Source organism: Oryzias melastigma, linkage group LG22 (assembly GCF_002922805.2).
Source record: "Oryzias melastigma strain HK-1 linkage group LG22, ASM292280v2, whole genome shotgun sequence".
Taxonomy (NCBI): domain Eukaryota; kingdom Metazoa; phylum Chordata; class Actinopteri; order Beloniformes; family Adrianichthyidae; genus Oryzias; species Oryzias melastigma.
The window spans coordinates 15,919,657-15,937,994 of NC_050533.1; the positions used below are offsets into that span (position 1 = coordinate 15,919,657).

Here is an 18,338-nt window from a genome sequence, read left to right on the forward strand (position 1 = left end):
GGTCATTAAGTAGGTCACTTTGATTAATCCCTCAACCAATCCGAAAAGTACTGAATGTGTGACATCACAACATATTATTTCTGAAGGTTTTCATTGGATCATTTTAAACAAAAACAATTCAATAGCCTTTACAGAGATTTTTTTTTTCATAAAGTGCCCATAACATTAAAATAACAAAAAAGTAAAAGACATTAAAGATCCACTCCAATAAAAATCATATTTTTGATGTTTTAAACATGTTCTTGTAGCATTTTTATCACAATGCAGGGCATATATAAGATAATGTAATATTAAAACTGCAAAAACATACATGAAATTTTATTTTTCATAGCTGGAAAAAAATCCAGGCGTCCGCTGGTTAAAGTATTTGTCTAAAATAGAATATCATCATCATCATAAGTTTTAAAAATGAATCATTATGGATCAAGATGTGCAAATTATTTTCCCTTAAAGTTTGAATTATGGGACAGCAGAATGACCCAGCAGGTACCACATCCAGTCAATGAAAAGCTAACATATTCTATATAATATTGCTTTAATAAGAAGGACCACTCAATGTTGAAAAGTTTTTATTTTGAATCATCAGTAAAAATTATTCAAATAAAAGTATTTGTTGATTTGTAAAATGATTTAGAAGTTGAAACTCAGTCGCTCTTCATCAGGAGTGTTTTCTGTCTCCAGAAGGGTTCAGATGTCAATGATGGCAAATATTTCTGGTTTTTCCTTATCATGAATTTGCATGGCAGAGTATGTGATGGCTTTGACCTCAGTCCCCTACAGAAATAACACGACAGGATAAAGATGCTGTAGAAATCTGAATTTTAAGAATGACTTATTTTATTTCTCACCTACCTGTGGATGCTTTGATATGGAGAATTCCTCGCCCCACCTATGCAAAATAAAAATGGAAAAACTGAACAGTTTGCAAAATCATTGGAGAAAGTTTTACGAGTTAATTTAACTTACAGTTTTACCTAAACTAGTGCAATAATTTTTTTTGTATTTATGAAGATCAAATGAGCTCAAACCTACCCGATGGAGCGAATCTTAAAATGCATTCTGTCAATGTGCAAAACTTTTACTTCCTGATGAATAAAACAAAGCACATAACATGAAAATGTAATGACAATATGACGAGAACAATGTTACTCCACAAAGAATAAACATACTCACTCTGGGTACAAAGAAGAGATCTGCACAAAACTTGTATAACCAATCATCTAGAAAGTGGAAGAGAAGAGACTCCATATCCTCACCTTTGAAAAGGGAGCAAGTACATACATTGTTTTAGCTTTAAGCTTTTAGTAAACGCAAACAATAAATTATTAATCATAAAAAGACAAGTCTAGCTCTTTAAGGCAATCCTTTGTGGTTGAGACATGCAAAAAAAATGTTTAGTTTTCCCAAGATTTACTAATATAAAGATAATACATAAAGTTTGAGCAAAAATATTGCAGTGATTTTAGACTCTTTTACTGGTGCTCGTTCTCCATTAAATATCACCCAAACCCACTCAGAAAACAAGTAATTATCTCAATCTTTTGGTAGATATTGAACATTTGAAAATCCCTTTTTAGCAGGTTTGCTGCTTGAATTAAAATGAACCTTTCCTCCTGTAAATGTAATAAATATGATGTGTATGTAGTCATTTGTCTTCACTTTAATAGTGACACGAACTGAACAAGTTAGTGATTTTTAATGAAAAGAGAGAGGAGAGAAACTACAAGAACTTAAGAAGGCAAGTAAAAACAGTTAACAACAGATCTGTTTATCCTAAGACCTTAGACGCCCAGACAAATGCAGCTCTTTTATCCTTCAATTGTGGCTCTTTTGGCTTTAAAGGAAAATCCTAACAATTAGGTAGTTAGTTAATTAAAGCACATATTTTAATTTATGCTGTAAAATAGCCTCTTGCTGTTGTCATACTGATAGAAAATACCATGTTTGACTTGGTTTTCTTTAATTTTTTAAGTGAATCTGCTGAAGCAACATGATATTATTTGACACTTTATTTTGAAAGGAACTTGTATGTGCTACTGTCAAAAGTAAATTCGACAAAGTTATGAACACTTAAATTCAGTTATTGTAAATATTTAAAAACTATGTTTTATATTTGAATGATTATCGAAGATATAAAAAAAGGGTATTTTCTGAAAGGTTAAGTGGGACTTTGGAGCTCTTTCTGGGTTTTGGTCGGTAAGAAACTAGACTAAATGGGTTTTGTGGTGTTAAAGGTTGCAGACCCCAACCCTAAAAGAACAAAGACAAAGAATGCTTTTTCCTAAAGAAAAGGAGGGAAAAGGGTGAAGAGGATCGGCCATAATAGATTCCAGTTTCTGTTGCATCCTCTTCTCACCCACCACAGTCACAGACTCAGATCTCGACACCAGTTTGTTTGTCTGGCCCTTCTTGTACAGTATGTTTGTGTCAATTGTCAAGCCCAGAGTGTCATTGATTGCCAATATTTTTAATCCAAATAATAAAAATGGTATAACATATTTCAGATACAGATGTGCTTTTTTGCAGAAAAGTCCTCAAAATGTTTAAAATGGACACTAAAAGTACTCAAGAAGAGCATTTATAGAGTAAAGAATCAAATATTTTATTTAACTTTGAATAGTTCTGCCTTTAAATAAATATACTTTTATAGTATATTTCAACCACCTCTCTTTCCAAGAACCTTTTTTAATCCACATAGTTTCAAAACTTGGAAACTTAGAATGAAATTAATTAGATACACCCTTTTACTGTTACCTGTTTAACCTGTTGCTGCTTTTTGTTGTTGTTTCTTTTATAAGCAACGATAAGACTGTTTCTGTCTTTTTCTCACCTTCTGACTCCACTTCAACAGTATCCAGAGGCTCTACGGTCTCTGTGTCAGTCATGTATCCGAACATGCCCATGGCACACTGCTCAAAGGCTTCTTCCAGAGAGTCTCCCCAGGAGTGAATCCTTGGAATTTAAAAACAAAACAGAATCACCAATAAAACACATACACGTCAGTCACCCCAATTTGGATAAGACATACTCACTGTACATCTGCTGTATGATCCAGGTCTACAATATTTAAAGCAAAAAGTTTATTCAGTTTTTTCAAATTTTCATCTGTCAATTTTTAGCGATAAAGAAGCTAAGCTAACAGCGTTATGTTTACAATTAGAGACCTACATTCATATTTCTTGTTGATCGGAGGATATTTTGACTTGACAGCTTCCTGTGCCTCAGTCAGGTCTAGTTGACGGTCGTCCATAGTTTGAAGTTCATCAAGTATTTAAAAAAAAACTATCACTCATTTAGGACCATGTCGCTTCAGGAAATTCATGCTGCGTTCATGTAACTAAAAAAGTAGGAAATTGTACTTCTTTCTCTTGTAACGAGTGAGAAAAACTTGTACGTCGCTTAATATTTGAATTTATATACTATGCCACTGGCTGAAGATACTACATTTATTGGACTAAATCATAACAGGTATTCTAAGTTGTGAATTACGCTTTAAATAAATGGTGAAAGGAATGATATTCAACTACTTTTAACTCCCTAATTTAAATGAATATATGTGATTAAAGGTAGCTATATTTAAGTTTTTACGTGATTTAAATCGTATACATCAAATGTGCATTTGTCGTGTGTGTTATTGAAATTTTCTTCAGATAATATTCAGAAAACCCGGGTTTCTTGTGATTATAAACGCACCACAAAGCACGAGTTCATGGTGGGAAGTTCCGGAAGTTGTCTCTTCTTTGCTTTAACTTCCTGTCGGGTTTTCTCGACGCTGATTGGTCAGCCTGCTTCCACGGAGTTGGCGCCATTGAAAGCCTGCGTGCTGTCTTTTGAGCGCTGTCCCATAAAATACTTATTTTCTGCTAACACCAGCTATTTTACCGTTGCGCGATGGCTGACAAAGACGGTAAGAGTGTATACTTTTATGAACGAAAAGAGTAAATGTGGACGTTTGCTGCGTAGAGTGGTTAAAAGCCCAGTTTCTGATGCACCCGGGAATCGTTGCGCGCCGGCCAGCGACTCCTTTCATTGTTAGAGTAGCACTTTAGCGGTTAGCATGTTAGCTTGTAGCGTCAGCCTACGTAGATAAAAGTAGACTATTTAGTTCCATTTGTTCTCAATATCTTGTTTTTATTAATCACGATGTAAACTCAGAAACTCAGCATAAATTGTATCTCATCACTATGAACCATAAATATTTTGTTTAGTTTAAACTAATGTATGATTGGAATTAAACAACTTTACATTTGGGTAAGCTTTAATTCCCACAATTTGTCCAAATGAAATTGTGTTTTTTAGCTGCATTTGATGATGCTGTGGAGGAAAGAGTAATCAATGAGGAGTACAAGATCTGGAAGAAGAACACCCCTTTTCTGTATGACTTGGTGATGACCCACGCTCTGGAGTGGCCCAGTCTCACTGCTCAGTGGCTCCCAGATGTCACCAGGTGAGAACGACGTCTTAGATTTTTAGACGTTTGTAAGATGTTTCTGGATCTAACGTAGCTTTCGGGTTCTGTTTCCACAGACCAGAGGGAAAGGATTACAGCGTGCACAGGCTGGTTCTGGGGACGCACACCTCTGATGAGCAGAACCACCTCGTCATTGCCAGCGTTCAGCTTCCAAATGATGACGCCCAGTTTGATGCCTCACACTATGACAGCGAAAAAGGAGGCGAGTTAAACAAGTCATATTTGCCATAAGTGGTGCATATCTCCCGAGAAAAGTGGATGATAGTGTTTTAAAGCTCAAGTTTTTGTATCTGTTGTCGTTTAATGTAGAGTTTGGAGGCTTTGGATCTGTAAGCGGAAAGATTGAGATTGAAATCAAGATCAACCACGAGGGAGAGGTGAACAGAGCCCGCTACATGCCCCAGAATCCTTGCATCATTGCAACCAAAACACCCACAAGTGACGTGCTGGTCTTCGATTACACGAAGCATCCGTCCAAGCCTGGTAGAACCCCCCTCAAGACAGATTTCCATAAAACTCACTAGCAGTTTTGTGTTTACTATAAAGCTCTTATTAATTTTGTTCTAATTATCCTATTTGATTTTAGATCCTTCTGGGGAATGTACCCCAGATCTGCGTCTGAGGGGCCACCAGAAGGAGGGATATGGTCTCTCCTGGAACCCAAACCTCAGTGGATGCCTTCTCAGTGCTTCTGATGACCACGTATGTCAGAACACACGTGAAATATTGACAATTTACGAGTGATTATTGTTACATATTGGTTGTATATCTGGTTTTCAAAAATAAAATTGCTCCTCTGTATTTCTCTTCAGACCATATGCTTGTGGGACATCAGCACGGTGCCCAAAGAGGGGAAGATCGTGGATGCCAAAACCATCTTTACAGGCCACACCGCTGTGGTGGAGGACGTTTCGTGGCATCTGCTCCATGAATCACTTTTTGGTTCTGTTGCGGATGACCAGAAACTCATGATGTAAGAAATGAACAACAAAAATGCAAATTTTTAAAAATCTTTTCTTAGATTTAGTTTGAATAAGTGCTTTTGCTTTGTTCTCTGAACAGCTGGGACACACGGTCGAACAACACCTCCAAACCCAGCCACGCGGTGGACGCCCACACCGCTGAGGTCAACTGTCTGTCTTTTAATCCCTACAGTGAGTTCATTCTGGCCACAGGCTCTGCTGACAAGGTAAGCCCACTCTTCCTAGACTCAAATCTCTTTATTTGGCAGATTTTTGTTTTGTTTTTGACAAATTTGTGGAAACAACTTTTTTTTTGTCCAGACTGTGGCTCTTTGGGACCTGAGGAACCTGAAGCTGAAGCTCCACTCCTTTGAGTCTCACAAAGATGAGATCTTCCAGGTAGAATTCAGTTAAAGTATTATGTCCAAACCTGCAAGACCTTTTGCAGCTCTGATTAACTTTTTTTTTTCAAATTTGTTTTTGTCTTTGTGGTTTTAATTGGGCCAATATTCTCGAGATACGTCAAGGTTGAAGGAGGCAGAATTTTAGTGACAACTTATTTATTTTAATTCTATTTTTTGTATTTTTCAGACTAAGTTGCATTCTTGGAAGAAATCTAAGATCAAGAACGGATATTTCATCTTTAAAAGCAAATCATAATAATGGAATAGATAACAATCATAGATTGAACATATGCATTCATCACTACAGTAACACATTGATGGTTTTTTTATCTTCATGAAATAGGAAGATTCTAGTATATTAAAGCAACATATGAACAATTATTCAGATAACCATAGAATAAAGAACACTCTAATAAGTGTAACTAAATTCTTTATCTCACTTCAAATCACTTTGTCAAATTCTTTGTTTCTCCAAGGCTGGGTGACACTTCTTCTGTGTTGCTGTCAGTAAGAAATACTGATACACACACCTACAGTACCCTCTAGTGGTTGCTACTATATATATATTTTAATCACATAAGTTGCACCCCTGGCCAAACTTTCCAAAAAGAAAAAAAAGTAACACTTATACTCCAGAGAACACAGTAAATTTACTGTATGTCACCAGTAAGGCAGCTGATTATTACAACTCTGCTTCTCAACACGCCCAAGAAAAAAGGTGATAAGGATTAAGTTTGTGGGACTTAGGACTGGTCCTTGGGGAGCACCATAGGTGACTGTATGACCTCATGTGGGGGATAACTGAAACCTGATGGGGGTACGTGTCGGTAAACCCAGAGGTCTGACAGCTTTGTTGATTTACTGCTCAACAGCAGCAGACTGAGAAGTTCTGCTGTCGTCAGATCATCACATCTCTATGTAAAAGCTGATTCTGTATTATATGAAGGAAAGAATCCAGATGTGAGCTGATCTGAAAGGGATCAGACAAGTACACTTTTCAAATGAAAATTGTAGATGAAATTTCAACTATTTTATTTATTTATGTATTTTAACAAAGAGCTTTAGAGTGAATGAAACATGGCTGAACTTTAGGGAGCATGTTTGGGAGATGGAGGCAATATTTTTCAATTGTATGTGTGGATTTGAAAAGTTTATGATTTATATATTTGTATAAAGTTTACATTAATATTTAATATTTTGTGAGACCTTTTAAAATGTATTTGAAATAAAAAAAAATGTATGGACTTTTTTATTTTTATTTAGCATCTTGTATTTGATAACAGTTTTTATGAGTAAATCTAAAACCAGGGTCATGTCCTCCCAGGTTCAGTGGTCTCCTCATAACGAAACCATCCTCGCCTCCAGCGGAACAGACAGGCGGCTCAACGTTTGGGACCTCAGTAAGATCGGGGAGGAGCAGTCACCTGAGGATGCTGAGGATGGGCCTCCTGAGCTGCTGGTAAGTTTGTGGTTTGTAAAGATGATGTGGATTTTGAAATAAATTAATGTGACATATTTACTCCTTCCATTTATTTATTTTTTTTCGTCTTTTTAGTTCATCCATGGAGGACACACAGCCAAGATCTCGGACTTCTCCTGGAACCCGAACGAGCCGTGGGTCATCTGTTCTGTATCCGAGGACAACATCATGCAAGTGTGGCAGATGGTGAGATCTTTAGGGCAGGGCTTGTCTCAAAGAGCATAACCTTTCACAAAAAAAAATAATCTAGAAGGTTAATTATGGGAAATTGTGTCTTTGACAGGCTGAAAATATCTACAACGACGAGGACCCAGAGGGTGCCGCAGATTCTGAAGTCCAGGCATGAATTCGGTCACCAGAGCACCAACTCTTCACTTGCTTTTTAAAAATGGATCAGTTACCAAGTTCTGGACGCATAAAATCCTCACTTTGTAATACTTTCCAGACAGCCGTGTTATGTGATGTTTAAAACACCACCTGTCTTAGTCAGTTTTTCAGATCTTTTAGTCCTTTAAACTCTTAACTGACTTGTAACAAACACCATCACAGACGTTTCTGTCTCCATTCAGGTTTCTGTGCAGAAGCATTTCTATGAAGGTCCATTTTTAAAGTGGCTGTACATACTATGGCTTTTCATTTTAAACGCCAGATGTTTGTGGTAGAACTTTTCCAAATTGTGGTGTTACTTTCTGTGTATGTTGCTGCTTTTTCGTTTCCTCTGTGCTGCATCTTTTGTCTTGTGTTCCTAAGTATATTGATAATAAAAGTATTTACAGTAATGCTGTACACATTTGGTATTGATGTTGTCTTTAAAGCTCAAACCAATCATGAATGTCCTGTAAGATCAAGATTAAAGGTTTAGGTCAAATGAAAAGTAGATTTGTTGATCATCTATTATAGTTTTATAATAATGCTAGAGTTTGTACAGAATCAAGATTGAGCAGAGTAAATATTCGATGACAGCCAATTGCTTTGTTTTAGGGAGTGAAATTAACTTAAATAATTTAAAATTAAGTGAGATAATATTTTTTGCATCTTAGAAAAAAAATGCAGTTCCAGCATTTTTTTATTTTACCAATTAAAACTTGCATTACAATAACTTTTAATTCAAAGAAGTTCTACAACTTCTGTGTAAATGTGTTGTTTTCTGTGGTTTGTATGCAATAATGCCACTCTAACTGCAGAAGCCCCTTTTTTTTTACTTCAAAGATTGACTATTCTGGAGATGAGTTGTATCAAAACAAGTTAAAGGTTATTAATTTAAGGTTTTGTTGCTAAAAATAGTTTTTTTCCCTTGAATTCTATATTTAAAGTAGGGCAAAAAAGTATCAGTCACTGATTTTGCTAGTTGTCCCACTTCAAAACATGAGTTTGGCCCATTGACTGTATATCCACAGTATGGTTTGTCCTGTACATCAAACATACACTTCAACTGAGAGAGACAGAATGTAAAAAAATAATCTAGGAAATCACATTTTTTTGTTTAAAAAATATATTCTTGTAATTGTGCAGAAAATAAGTATTTGGTCAAAAACTGAAGTTCAACACAAAACTTTGTAATGTAACCCTTGTTGCCAATGAAAGAGGTCAAAGGTTTCCTGTTGGCAGTAAACTTACAGTAGCTACTGTTTTGGTCCATTCTCCCAAGCAGATCTTCTCAACAGCTGTGATTTCTTCTGGATGTCTTTCCAGGTGTAGCTGGAAAACAAGGACTTTCAACTCCCTCCACTAGTTACTGTTGGATTGAGGTCCAGAGATTGGCTAAACACTCAAGAACCTTGAAACTGTGCTTTTTAGTATAGTTCTACAGTTAAAGCATTTCTTTCTTCTTAATTATATGTTTATTTGTGATGTTACAAATACTTCTGTTGACAGAAGATCACAATTAACAGAATAAAGTTTCAACAGTTACCAGTCATTTAATTTCTGTCAACCTTAGACATTTTAACTAATACTGGTCAATTGAGCGTGTTGTTAAATACAGTATTTTATTCAACTCAACACAACATTTTTTATCAGCACAAGTGCAAACAAAATTAATGTTGTGGTAAATTTAATGTAATACCTTGTGTTTGATTTTGCTCCATCCAGTCTTTAGGTGGATGGTAAATAAAGATATACAAATTACTGTTTACTGCAGCACATACAAATTTAATACAGAATTACTCTTGAAAATGCCATTTTTTTACAGGCTGGGCCTGTATATAGTTTCATTTGATGTTGTACATCAATGCAACTCTGAGGATGTCTGGTTACAACTTCAGATGGGTCAAAATATTTAATTGAAGAACCCAACATATACTAACTAACATGACTTGAGTTCTATCAAAAAAAAATTGTCAACAAAGCTATTTTCTTATGTTTTTTTGGGAAAACTCAGTTCATTTTCAAAACTTTCTTAAAAAAAAAATCAAAGCTTCTAATAGAAGATCTTCAAGAAATATATTTTTGTTGACCTATGTAATTTTTGGAAATATAGCTTGTTTGCTCTTTTGCTTTCCAAGAAAAAAATCTTAAAATAACGTTAAATAAAGTCGAATAAAAGATTTATCTGCTGTTTAAAGACTATTTTTAGCCACAATGCTTTATTTTCAAATGTTTAAAAGAGCTCAAGCACATTTAAATTCAGCATTACCTCTACACATGAGATGAAATGTAACACTAAATTGCTATTGTTCAAGTTTAAGTTTCTTTTTCTTTGTTTTATGAATGTCTTTTAAAAAGTTCTCAAAAATATGTGTTTTTTTTTCTCTCTAATCTTTGTTGAACTACAGAGGTAGAAACAAGCTGCAGGTAATCACATGCACCAGCATTACCTGATTGGATCACAGCTTTGATTAAGATCTATTGTTTGGTTTGCATACTGAAGGATTGGCTTACAAAGACAATCAAAGCTCTCAGTTCATTGCAAAAAAATATATATTCTAAATATGTTAAGTAAAAACTCATCACAAAATGTAGTTACTGATTGTATTTAATCAGCACAACAGAAAAGGAAAACTAAGATTATAAGAATGTGATCAATTTCTGTTAATTTAATTAGAAGAATTTGTAATGTGATAAGAAGACAAACAAAAATGCGGAGTGCTTGAGAGATAATTACATTTTAAAGAAAGGTAAAAACTTTCTCTATCCCTTCAAGAACCATCAAACTGCAGAAACTAAAGCCTCCAGCAGCCTGCAAAGTTTGCATGATCCACACACAACACTTGTTTTAAGAGTTTTGCATACCATTCATCAACTTGCACGCAAGCAGCCACCTACGTGGATGAGAGTCCCAAAGAAACTAATATTTTGAAATGCATTATTTCTAAACAAATTTTACAGAAAAATCACCAAAAAGCAAGAGCATTTTTGATATAAAAGTTACTGTTATTTATGTTTTTCATAGGTTAATGATTGGCACATATTCTGCACTATAATAATTGCATTTAGTAAACAGAAAATGTTCAAATTAATAATAAAAAAACAATAAAACACATGATAAAAACAGTTTTTTTTTAAATGTTTGACATGTTCCAATGGTTTTTCTTAAATTGTGGTGCATTAGCAAATGTTTTCTATTATTTTTAATTCTTCCACCCAAAACTTGGAACCAATAAGTATTTTGTCTTTTTAAAACTGTTTTCACCCTGTAAAGCTCACTACATCAAAGAATTGAAAGAAAATTAAAACTTGTGAGGATTAGGATGTGTTTTTTTAAAGAAAGTATTTAATCATTTTCTAAATACATGCGACCAGTGCTGAACTTTTTTCTTGGCCACACGGACCCAGAGGGCAGGTTAAAGTTAGGATTAGGATTACACTAAAGGGTTCCTAATCCTGAGAGCGGCAGTGTCTGCAGCTCACCGCTCCCCCGAGAGATGAATCCAATGTGGAGTACAAATTTCAGACATCTAATGTGACAAACTTTGAATATGTTCGACCAACAACTAAATTTAGCCTTGCATGCCCTTAAAATACATGCAGGCAATGCAGAAATGTGCAACTTGGCTGCATAATACGCATGGGCAACTGAATTTCCGTCTGATTTTGTGCTGGTTGCAAGTAATAATATCTGCCTTTTTAAAAATCCTATGATGAAATCCACAAAAAACATTTTGAAACCTAATTTTTAAATAAAATGTGTATAGTATGAATTAAAACAGACTACATTGGATGATTTGGTAAGTTTTTTTTATTACAACAATATTAGTTTATGAGGCAAAAAAATAAAAATAAAAATATCGACGGGAACAAAACACTATTTTGCCACTGTCTCAAATTTGATCCATAGAATTTTAATATAGACTAACTGTATTGTAAATAATTAAGTGTCAACAAATTTTAGTTATTTCTATATAGTCAATTGACTTTTTTTTCTCTTCAGGCAATTTAGAAAATTAGCTAATTAAACTTTTTCCGTCAAAAAGGTTCATGGAGGCAGCCATTTTGAAATGAGCAGGAAAAGCCCTTCTACTGCCCCTAGTGGAACAATGATGCACTGCAGGGCAGAAAATATGGACCAAGTTATATATAATTTGTTATTAAGGGAAATTTGGATCATGCTAATGAGACAGAAGTATCAGACATTTGTGTATCAAACATAAAACGAATGAATAGTCATTTATTAGTTGATTCCAGCTTCTTGCAGTTCCATCGTTCCGCCACTAGATGTCCTCGCAACATAGTCAGCGGCCTCTTTCCTACCTGCGCGCATGTCCAACCTCCCCCAGGTGGGACTTGCAGGTCCTGAGAAGTTTCCCTTCAGTCCCCGCTTATTTGATTTGGGTTGAGAGGATCGCCTGAAGACAGTCAGCAGCTTGACAGCGCAGGAAACACTTTGACTAAGCTGAAGGGAAGCGACTGGGACAAACAACCGCGCTCGTTCCTTAAAGTGCGCACCACGTTTTGTTTTACGGAAATGCTTCACCTGAAGTTTCCCTTCGGACGCTGAAAAGTTTGGAGTCGCCGAGGAAGGAAGGAAGGAAGCAGCGAGACGCTTCAAATGGGGAGAATCCGTCCAGCTGGATATTTATTCTAACAGGTAACATTAAGACTTTCTTCATCAGTTTCTAAAGTTTTTAACTTCCATCTAAAAGTTTTGACAGTTCAAGAGAAAAGTTAAAAACTATATTTTAGTTTAATGCACTCTCATACTGCTTTTATATTATACTTATTAAACAAAATTTAGTCTTACAACATTTTTCTCCTTATAAGTATTACCCAAAAAAAGTGGATGGCAGGAGGTTAACTAATACTCATGCCATAAAAAAGGAGGTGTGAGCTTTTGCTCAGAGGTACTTTTCCCAACTCTGACAATGAAGAGTACTGTTTCCTGTCATGGCAGGAGATGCTCCTATTCATAGGTTATCTGTGCCAGATAGATGTGGAGCAGCTGCTTGCTGATTAACCTGTAGGAGATAAAACAGCCATTCTTGGACCTTTTTCTGTTTGTCTGTTTCTTCTGGACCTTGGACTGAGCTCTGGATCGAACTGAAAAGTCCATGCAAATCTCTTCTTTCTTTTTTCCTTTTTATGTCTTAAGCTGTACCTCTTGGTCTCTCCTGAAAGGTGAGGCTGAGACAGAGCCATTTGTTTAGAAAGGGTGTGTCGCATACTGGTGCTGCTTCTTCACTGAGCTGCCAAGTCTTGTACCCATGGAGATTACAGGTGTGTTGTGCAAGCTTTGTAATAATGGCAGAAGGTGAGATCCAGCAGACGATCCAGGTATGCGGAGGGAAACGCGACTTCCACCAACTCCTCTTGAGCCATCTTTGTGGAGGAAAGGTCAAAAGCTGCTGGTCAAGAAGAGGAACTGTGTTGTAAGAGACGCTTGCAGAGGAAGCAGCTGCTCTTGAGTAAGAAACGTTAATCAGAAGGGATTATCTGATCAGTTACTCATCAGTGAGATTTTTTTCAGCTATGTGGAAATGGGAATCTATATCCTAAGCAAGCATTATTTTTCCCTCTTAAGACCAAAAATAAAGCCAGCTCTGGAGTTTGGATCCCTTTGGCGACTCTCAGACTGCTCCACTTTTAAAAGATATTGTTTTCGGGGAGAGCTACCAGCGTGTATTTTCAAATCCAGAGTGTCCAGCTGTGTTTGCTTTCTCTGTAAACGACCCACCACTGCAGCACGGCCCGGTTTCTTTTCATCCGAGTTGCCACTTCAGGGGTCTCATGCTCCACACTGGCTACAATCCTGGCTTTGGAAGCTTGGCAACCCCTGAGAGCAAAACAAACACATCATTTAACAACCAGCTTTCCTGCTTTTTTCTATTTTTCCGTTTTTTTATTTTTATTTCGCATGGAATTTCAATACCAAAATAGATAATATCAGACGTCAAAATTCCCATTTGTCTGATGTGATCCTGTGACAATGACTGTGTGGGTGGAATAAGAGCGCAGTATGGGTGGGGGGTTGATATGTGACTTTTTTTTTTTTTTTTTTGGGATCGGGAGGTTCCTGAAACCAGATTTGGACAGAAAAGTTCCTCCGACGGTAATTATGAATCTCTGTGGAATGCAGCAGCCTCTGTTAGCGGACATGCTGCTGCATGGCTCGAACAGCCTCGGCGCACCAGCTCGCATTACTTTGTCAGACTGCTTTGGAGACTTTCACACCAATCTGGGGACCAAGGAAAAGCCCTGAGTACTTTCCAAAAATGTTACCTCATTTGTTTGTCATGTGCTTCTCTCCTTACCTGCATTTTTCCACAGTGAGTCCTTCATTTCTGAAACCAAAACTTTTCTATAACTTTTTTTTTTTTTTTTCTGAAATAGCTCCGCCTCTCCCATTAAGGTGGGAAATCTTACATCTATGGCAGAGTTCCTACATTAAGGGAATATTCTAAACCCACATAAGCTTCTCGGAATTGGGCCTTTCCAGTTTGTCTCTTTGCAGCAGCCCCGTCCTCCATCCCTGCACGTTTTTTCAGATAAGTGTGCAGAGCTGTGGTTCAGGTGAGGTTACTTGAGTTTGAGTAGCAGCACTCACCTTTGTTTGAGAAAGACCAGAAAGGAGGGCCAACGCCCCGACGGATGCCTGCAGGTGCTGCACAGGAACACCAGTTTTACTCAACATTTTCTATTTATTTAGGGTGGATTTAGATGGAAACATTTGGTTTGAACCAAAGTTCGTTTCCCAATATAATCCGGAACAAATTTTCCGTCTGAATACACCCAAGCGGACCCTGGTCCAAGACGAACCACTCACCGACCTATCTTTCAAGGTGGTTTTGGTTTGATTCCAACCAGTCTGAATAGACTCTGTGCACGGATTGGAACATCTTTACCAAAATGGCCACCATAGCCGGGGATTATGGGATGTAAACAGAGTAGAGGAGCAGCAATGAGACTAACTGTTTTCCCAAGAATCTAGATGTCATAAACACTTATCAGCATACTTTCATAGCCATGGTGTCATCAGTAAGCGCCTTGCCGTTGTATGCCTCTGCCATACCAAAGTAAAAAATGTTGCTCCTGATGCTGATACAGACGTTCACTTATTCAAACTTTATATTTCACTGAAAAATTTTGAACTATCCCAAAGATTCCAAAGTGTACGACTTGTTATTTTTTTCTCTTGTTGCTTTGCCCCGCCCTCATAGGTTCTGGCCAATGATCGAAGAGGTCTTTAGTCATGTGTTTTTGTTTACAAGCTTTGGTCTGAAATACAGATCAAACCTAAGGTTCAGGACTCAATCTGAAGCAAATGAAGCGTTCTTGGACCGGAACAAAGAGTTTACCTGTCGGAATGTACCCATAGGTTTGTATCAGACTGATGTCAAGGGGTCTTTCCTGTTCTGGAACAAAGCCTGTAAACAAAACCACGTGACTGAAGATCTCTTCACTCATTGGTCAGGAATTACAAGGGCGGGACAAAGCAACTAGAGGCGGAAATGGAGTCTTTGGGATATTTCATTGATTAAAACTTTATTTCGCTGACCAATTTTAAACATCTGTATCAACGTCACGTACAATACTTCTGCTACTTTGGTAAGGTGGAGGCATACTGCAACACCATTACTGGCTATGAAGGTGTGATGATAACTGAGGGTTTATGACCTGACTGTCAGGAATATAATTTGATAATCAATGTGTGTCACATTAAAATTTGTTTTAATGGGCCTGCATTCATCCGACTGCATTTCAATGAGTTACTGTGGCTCATCGTTGTGGTTTTATGGCATTGTAAATTCCGTTAAGGAATTTTAATGTGGCTTTTGGGATGATGTCACAGCAGTGGCAGAAAAAGACAGAAAAGCACGTAAGAAGCGATTTTAGTGGTGTTACCATAAATGTTCTTACAAGTAAGGAGTTGGACCATTTTTTTTCCTGTTTGATAACCTGACAATTGTTGCTTTGCATTTGTTCTGTTGCTTCATTTCTACTTTGTTTACATCATGTGACTTCCGGCTACGGTGGCTGTTTTGGCTCAGTTATTTCGCTCCCGGACTGCTTTGTATTCAGACAGGAATCTCAGAGCGAACCAAAGCTCAGTCTGATTGGAAAGAAACCATAACTACCTCGAAAGATGGGTCCGAGAGCGGTTCCTGGTCCCAAATCGGGATTCCCTTGAGTGTTTTCAGACTGAAACTTTGTTCTGGATTATTGGGAGAAAGGAACACTGGTTCACTTTAAGTAAACCTAATGTGTCAAGTGTAAATCCACCCTAAAATAAGAAAACAGACTTTTTTTTCTGGTTGTTTCAAAGCATCTGGACGCTTTCCAAAGCATGCTTTCCCCTCCTCAAAAGTAAAGCATTCACCCTCTAATCTGCCTTTCTGGTGCGGACTGATCTCCCGCCGTTTGATGTTGCCTTACTGTCAGCTACAGGATATCTGCCACGTGAAACCAACAGCTCCAGCGTAAATATGAATGGCCCTAATGGATAAACTGAGCCAGTCCTAATTCAAACAAAGGTGGTTGTCTCTACCACTCCCTGTTTCTTTATCCTCGCGGGGCATTGCAGTCTGCTCTGGCAGCCTCTCCGGGTGACTCAAAGTTACATTTCCTAACCCCCCCACCCACCCAGGTCTCTTGGAACCTGTGAGGTTTTTGCTGCTTTTGTTTGCCAGAGCTGATAAGATTACAGTAAAAAAAACTAAGTGCATGAAAAAATGGTTAAAGCTGCTGTTTTTGCTCCCTTGGTCATTCACGATTCGGTCAAATATTATGTTAACCTGGCGTGCATGACACGTTTGAACCTGGCTTATCGCCGGATTCCGTGCAGGTTGAAAAGTTTTATTAATCCATTCCTCTCTGCTGCTTAGTGAAGCTGCTCTAACATTTTATGACCTCAAAGTCGTTTTAAGGATTTTGTGCCTCATTGACAGACACATATAGGTTACTTATCATTTTAATTTTTCTCTGTCATCCAGGCTAGATGCTTCAGGCAGACAGATGTCAGCACTTGATGTTGCTTTAAGTTTGTTGCCTTGGCTGCCGAGGACGACGTGAGACCAAGATTTCCTCTGGAATTCGTGTCCTGAAGCCACGATTCATATAGCTGTCAGTTTTATAAGATCGATTCATTGGCTCTCCGCGAGTGTCTGACGGGGTTGAATAAACTGTTATCAGCTGCTGCTTTGAGTCGGCGCTTCTGATATCGACAAGAGTTGAAGTTTTTTTTGGTGGTAGGGTCAAAGGGGTATCTGGTGAACATTGCATGCTGGGACACACGCTCAAACGGCTAAAAATGGCCATTCAGCTAACTCGCCAGCGTCTGATTTCAGCCTCAATCAAATCGGGCTACTTCTGGGTTTGTGTCAGTCGTTTATGTGTCATGTACTACAGACACAGTGGAGCTTGGGGTTAAGTAATTGTTGTGACAATAGAGCAGCTCTATAATTAAGATGTCAGTGTTGTAGTTTTGGAAACAAACTTCTGGCTTCTTCAGAAGTTTTAAATCATTGATTTAGTCAATGTCATAAACAAAAGCAGCAAATTCTGATGATGTTCATGGAGATTTATTCCCAAATTTCTCCTGTTTTTGCATAAACTAGCTGCATATGTTTGCAGAACTGATAATTACAGGTTGCTGCATGTAACCTCAGCGTGAGTCACATCCCTGCACAGACACTGGTCTTATGGGTGGTCTTTGCTCTGATCCAGAGTTCACAGCATTGCTCTTGTTGAAAAAGAGCTAATATCTCTCACTGGACTTTCTACTACAAGACCTGGCCTTCTTCCCCTGCCGAGAGGGGCGTCTTATTACCCAACGCTGATGCATGGGCTTTTAGTCATGCTTTAAATGACTGTAATTTTGAGCAGGAGCAGTGCAGGGATAAGTGCAGGGAGAGGCTGGAACTTTCTGTAGAAGATGAATACTTTTTTCTGGTGTTGTTCACTTTTCACACTCTTTACTTAAGGTTCCACATTCACTAAGCGGTTTCAGATGTGTTTCAGAAATTTAGCCTTATTGCGTTATAATGACTAACTACTTAAGATTTAATCTGTGGCAACTCAAGATCCTGAGTGAAAGGCCATGAATGTAGTCATTTCTTCCTTCTGTTGGGAAATGAGGGGCTCACAGGACAAGCAAAATGCTGGAAAAGTTGGCATCAATGTCGTGTATTCGTCCGTCCCTCTGTCCATCTTTCCAAATGGGACAATTCTTTGACTTTCCGGATTGAAGCACATTTCTAAGCAAAAGTCAGCTAGGCGCAGTTCATCAAGTAACCACTAGGGGCGTGTTACACTGGCAACTTATCCCACATCCAATCAGCTACAAACAATGCTCAGATCAATTCTTCAGAGTCCTGTACCACAACTACTGTGCAGCTCCATCAATCATCAGTGGAGACTAACTATAAAACACATGGATGGTGTTTATTTGTAATTGGAAAATTGTTATTGCTGTTGATGTTATGAGTGACTTTTGTTCGGTTGTATTTATGTGCCTCATAAAATGAAAACGGTTGGACGTATCCAAGGAAATGGGTGTGGCGGTATATTGGGGAGCCCCCTGAAAGAAACATAAAAGCATCGGTGCCAATTTGTTAAGAAGCTCCAATACATCTAATTGGCTATTTCCT

The 18,338-nt window shown here is 37.6% G+C and overlaps 3 protein-coding genes across 3 annotated transcripts in view; 2 read left to right on the forward strand and 1 right to left on the reverse strand.

Annotated features, from left to right (window-relative positions):
* Window positions 1-552: 552 nt before the first annotated feature.
* zbtb8os (zinc finger and BTB domain containing 8 opposite strand) lies at window positions 553-3,344 on the reverse strand. The gene is made up of 7 exons (XM_024293791.2): window positions 3,169-3,344; window positions 3,033-3,057; window positions 2,831-2,952; window positions 1,174-1,256; window positions 1,033-1,085; window positions 853-889; window positions 553-774 (listed from the first exon to the last, which is right to left on the reverse strand). The coding sequence occupies exons 1-7, from the start codon at window positions 3,248-3,250 to the stop codon at window positions 688-690; spliced, it is 489 nt and encodes a 162-aa protein (XP_024149559.1). The 5' UTR covers window positions 3,251-3,344; the 3' UTR covers window positions 553-687.
* A 404-nt stretch (window positions 3,345-3,748) lies between these two features.
* Window positions 3,749-8,103, forward strand: rbbp4 (retinoblastoma binding protein 4). The gene is made up of 11 exons (XM_024293447.2): window positions 3,749-3,907; window positions 4,300-4,447; window positions 4,528-4,673; window positions 4,781-4,954; window positions 5,058-5,173; window positions 5,284-5,444; window positions 5,534-5,660; window positions 5,755-5,832; window positions 7,162-7,296; window positions 7,393-7,503; window positions 7,601-8,103. The coding sequence occupies exons 1-11, from the start codon at window positions 3,892-3,894 to the stop codon at window positions 7,661-7,663; spliced, it is 1,275 nt and encodes a 424-aa protein (XP_024149215.1). The 5' UTR covers window positions 3,749-3,891; the 3' UTR covers window positions 7,664-8,103.
* Window positions 8,104-12,006: 3,903 nt separating this feature from the next.
* The window catches only part of LOC112146137 (uncharacterized protein KIAA1522 homolog), a 34,471-nt gene continuing 28,139 nt past the window's right edge, over window positions 12,007-18,338 (forward strand). Inside the window, exon 1 of the mRNA XM_024271818.2 lies at window positions 12,007-12,343. The gene's annotated coding sequence lies outside the window, so the exon portion shown is untranslated. The remainder of the gene's footprint in view (window positions 12,344-18,338) is intronic.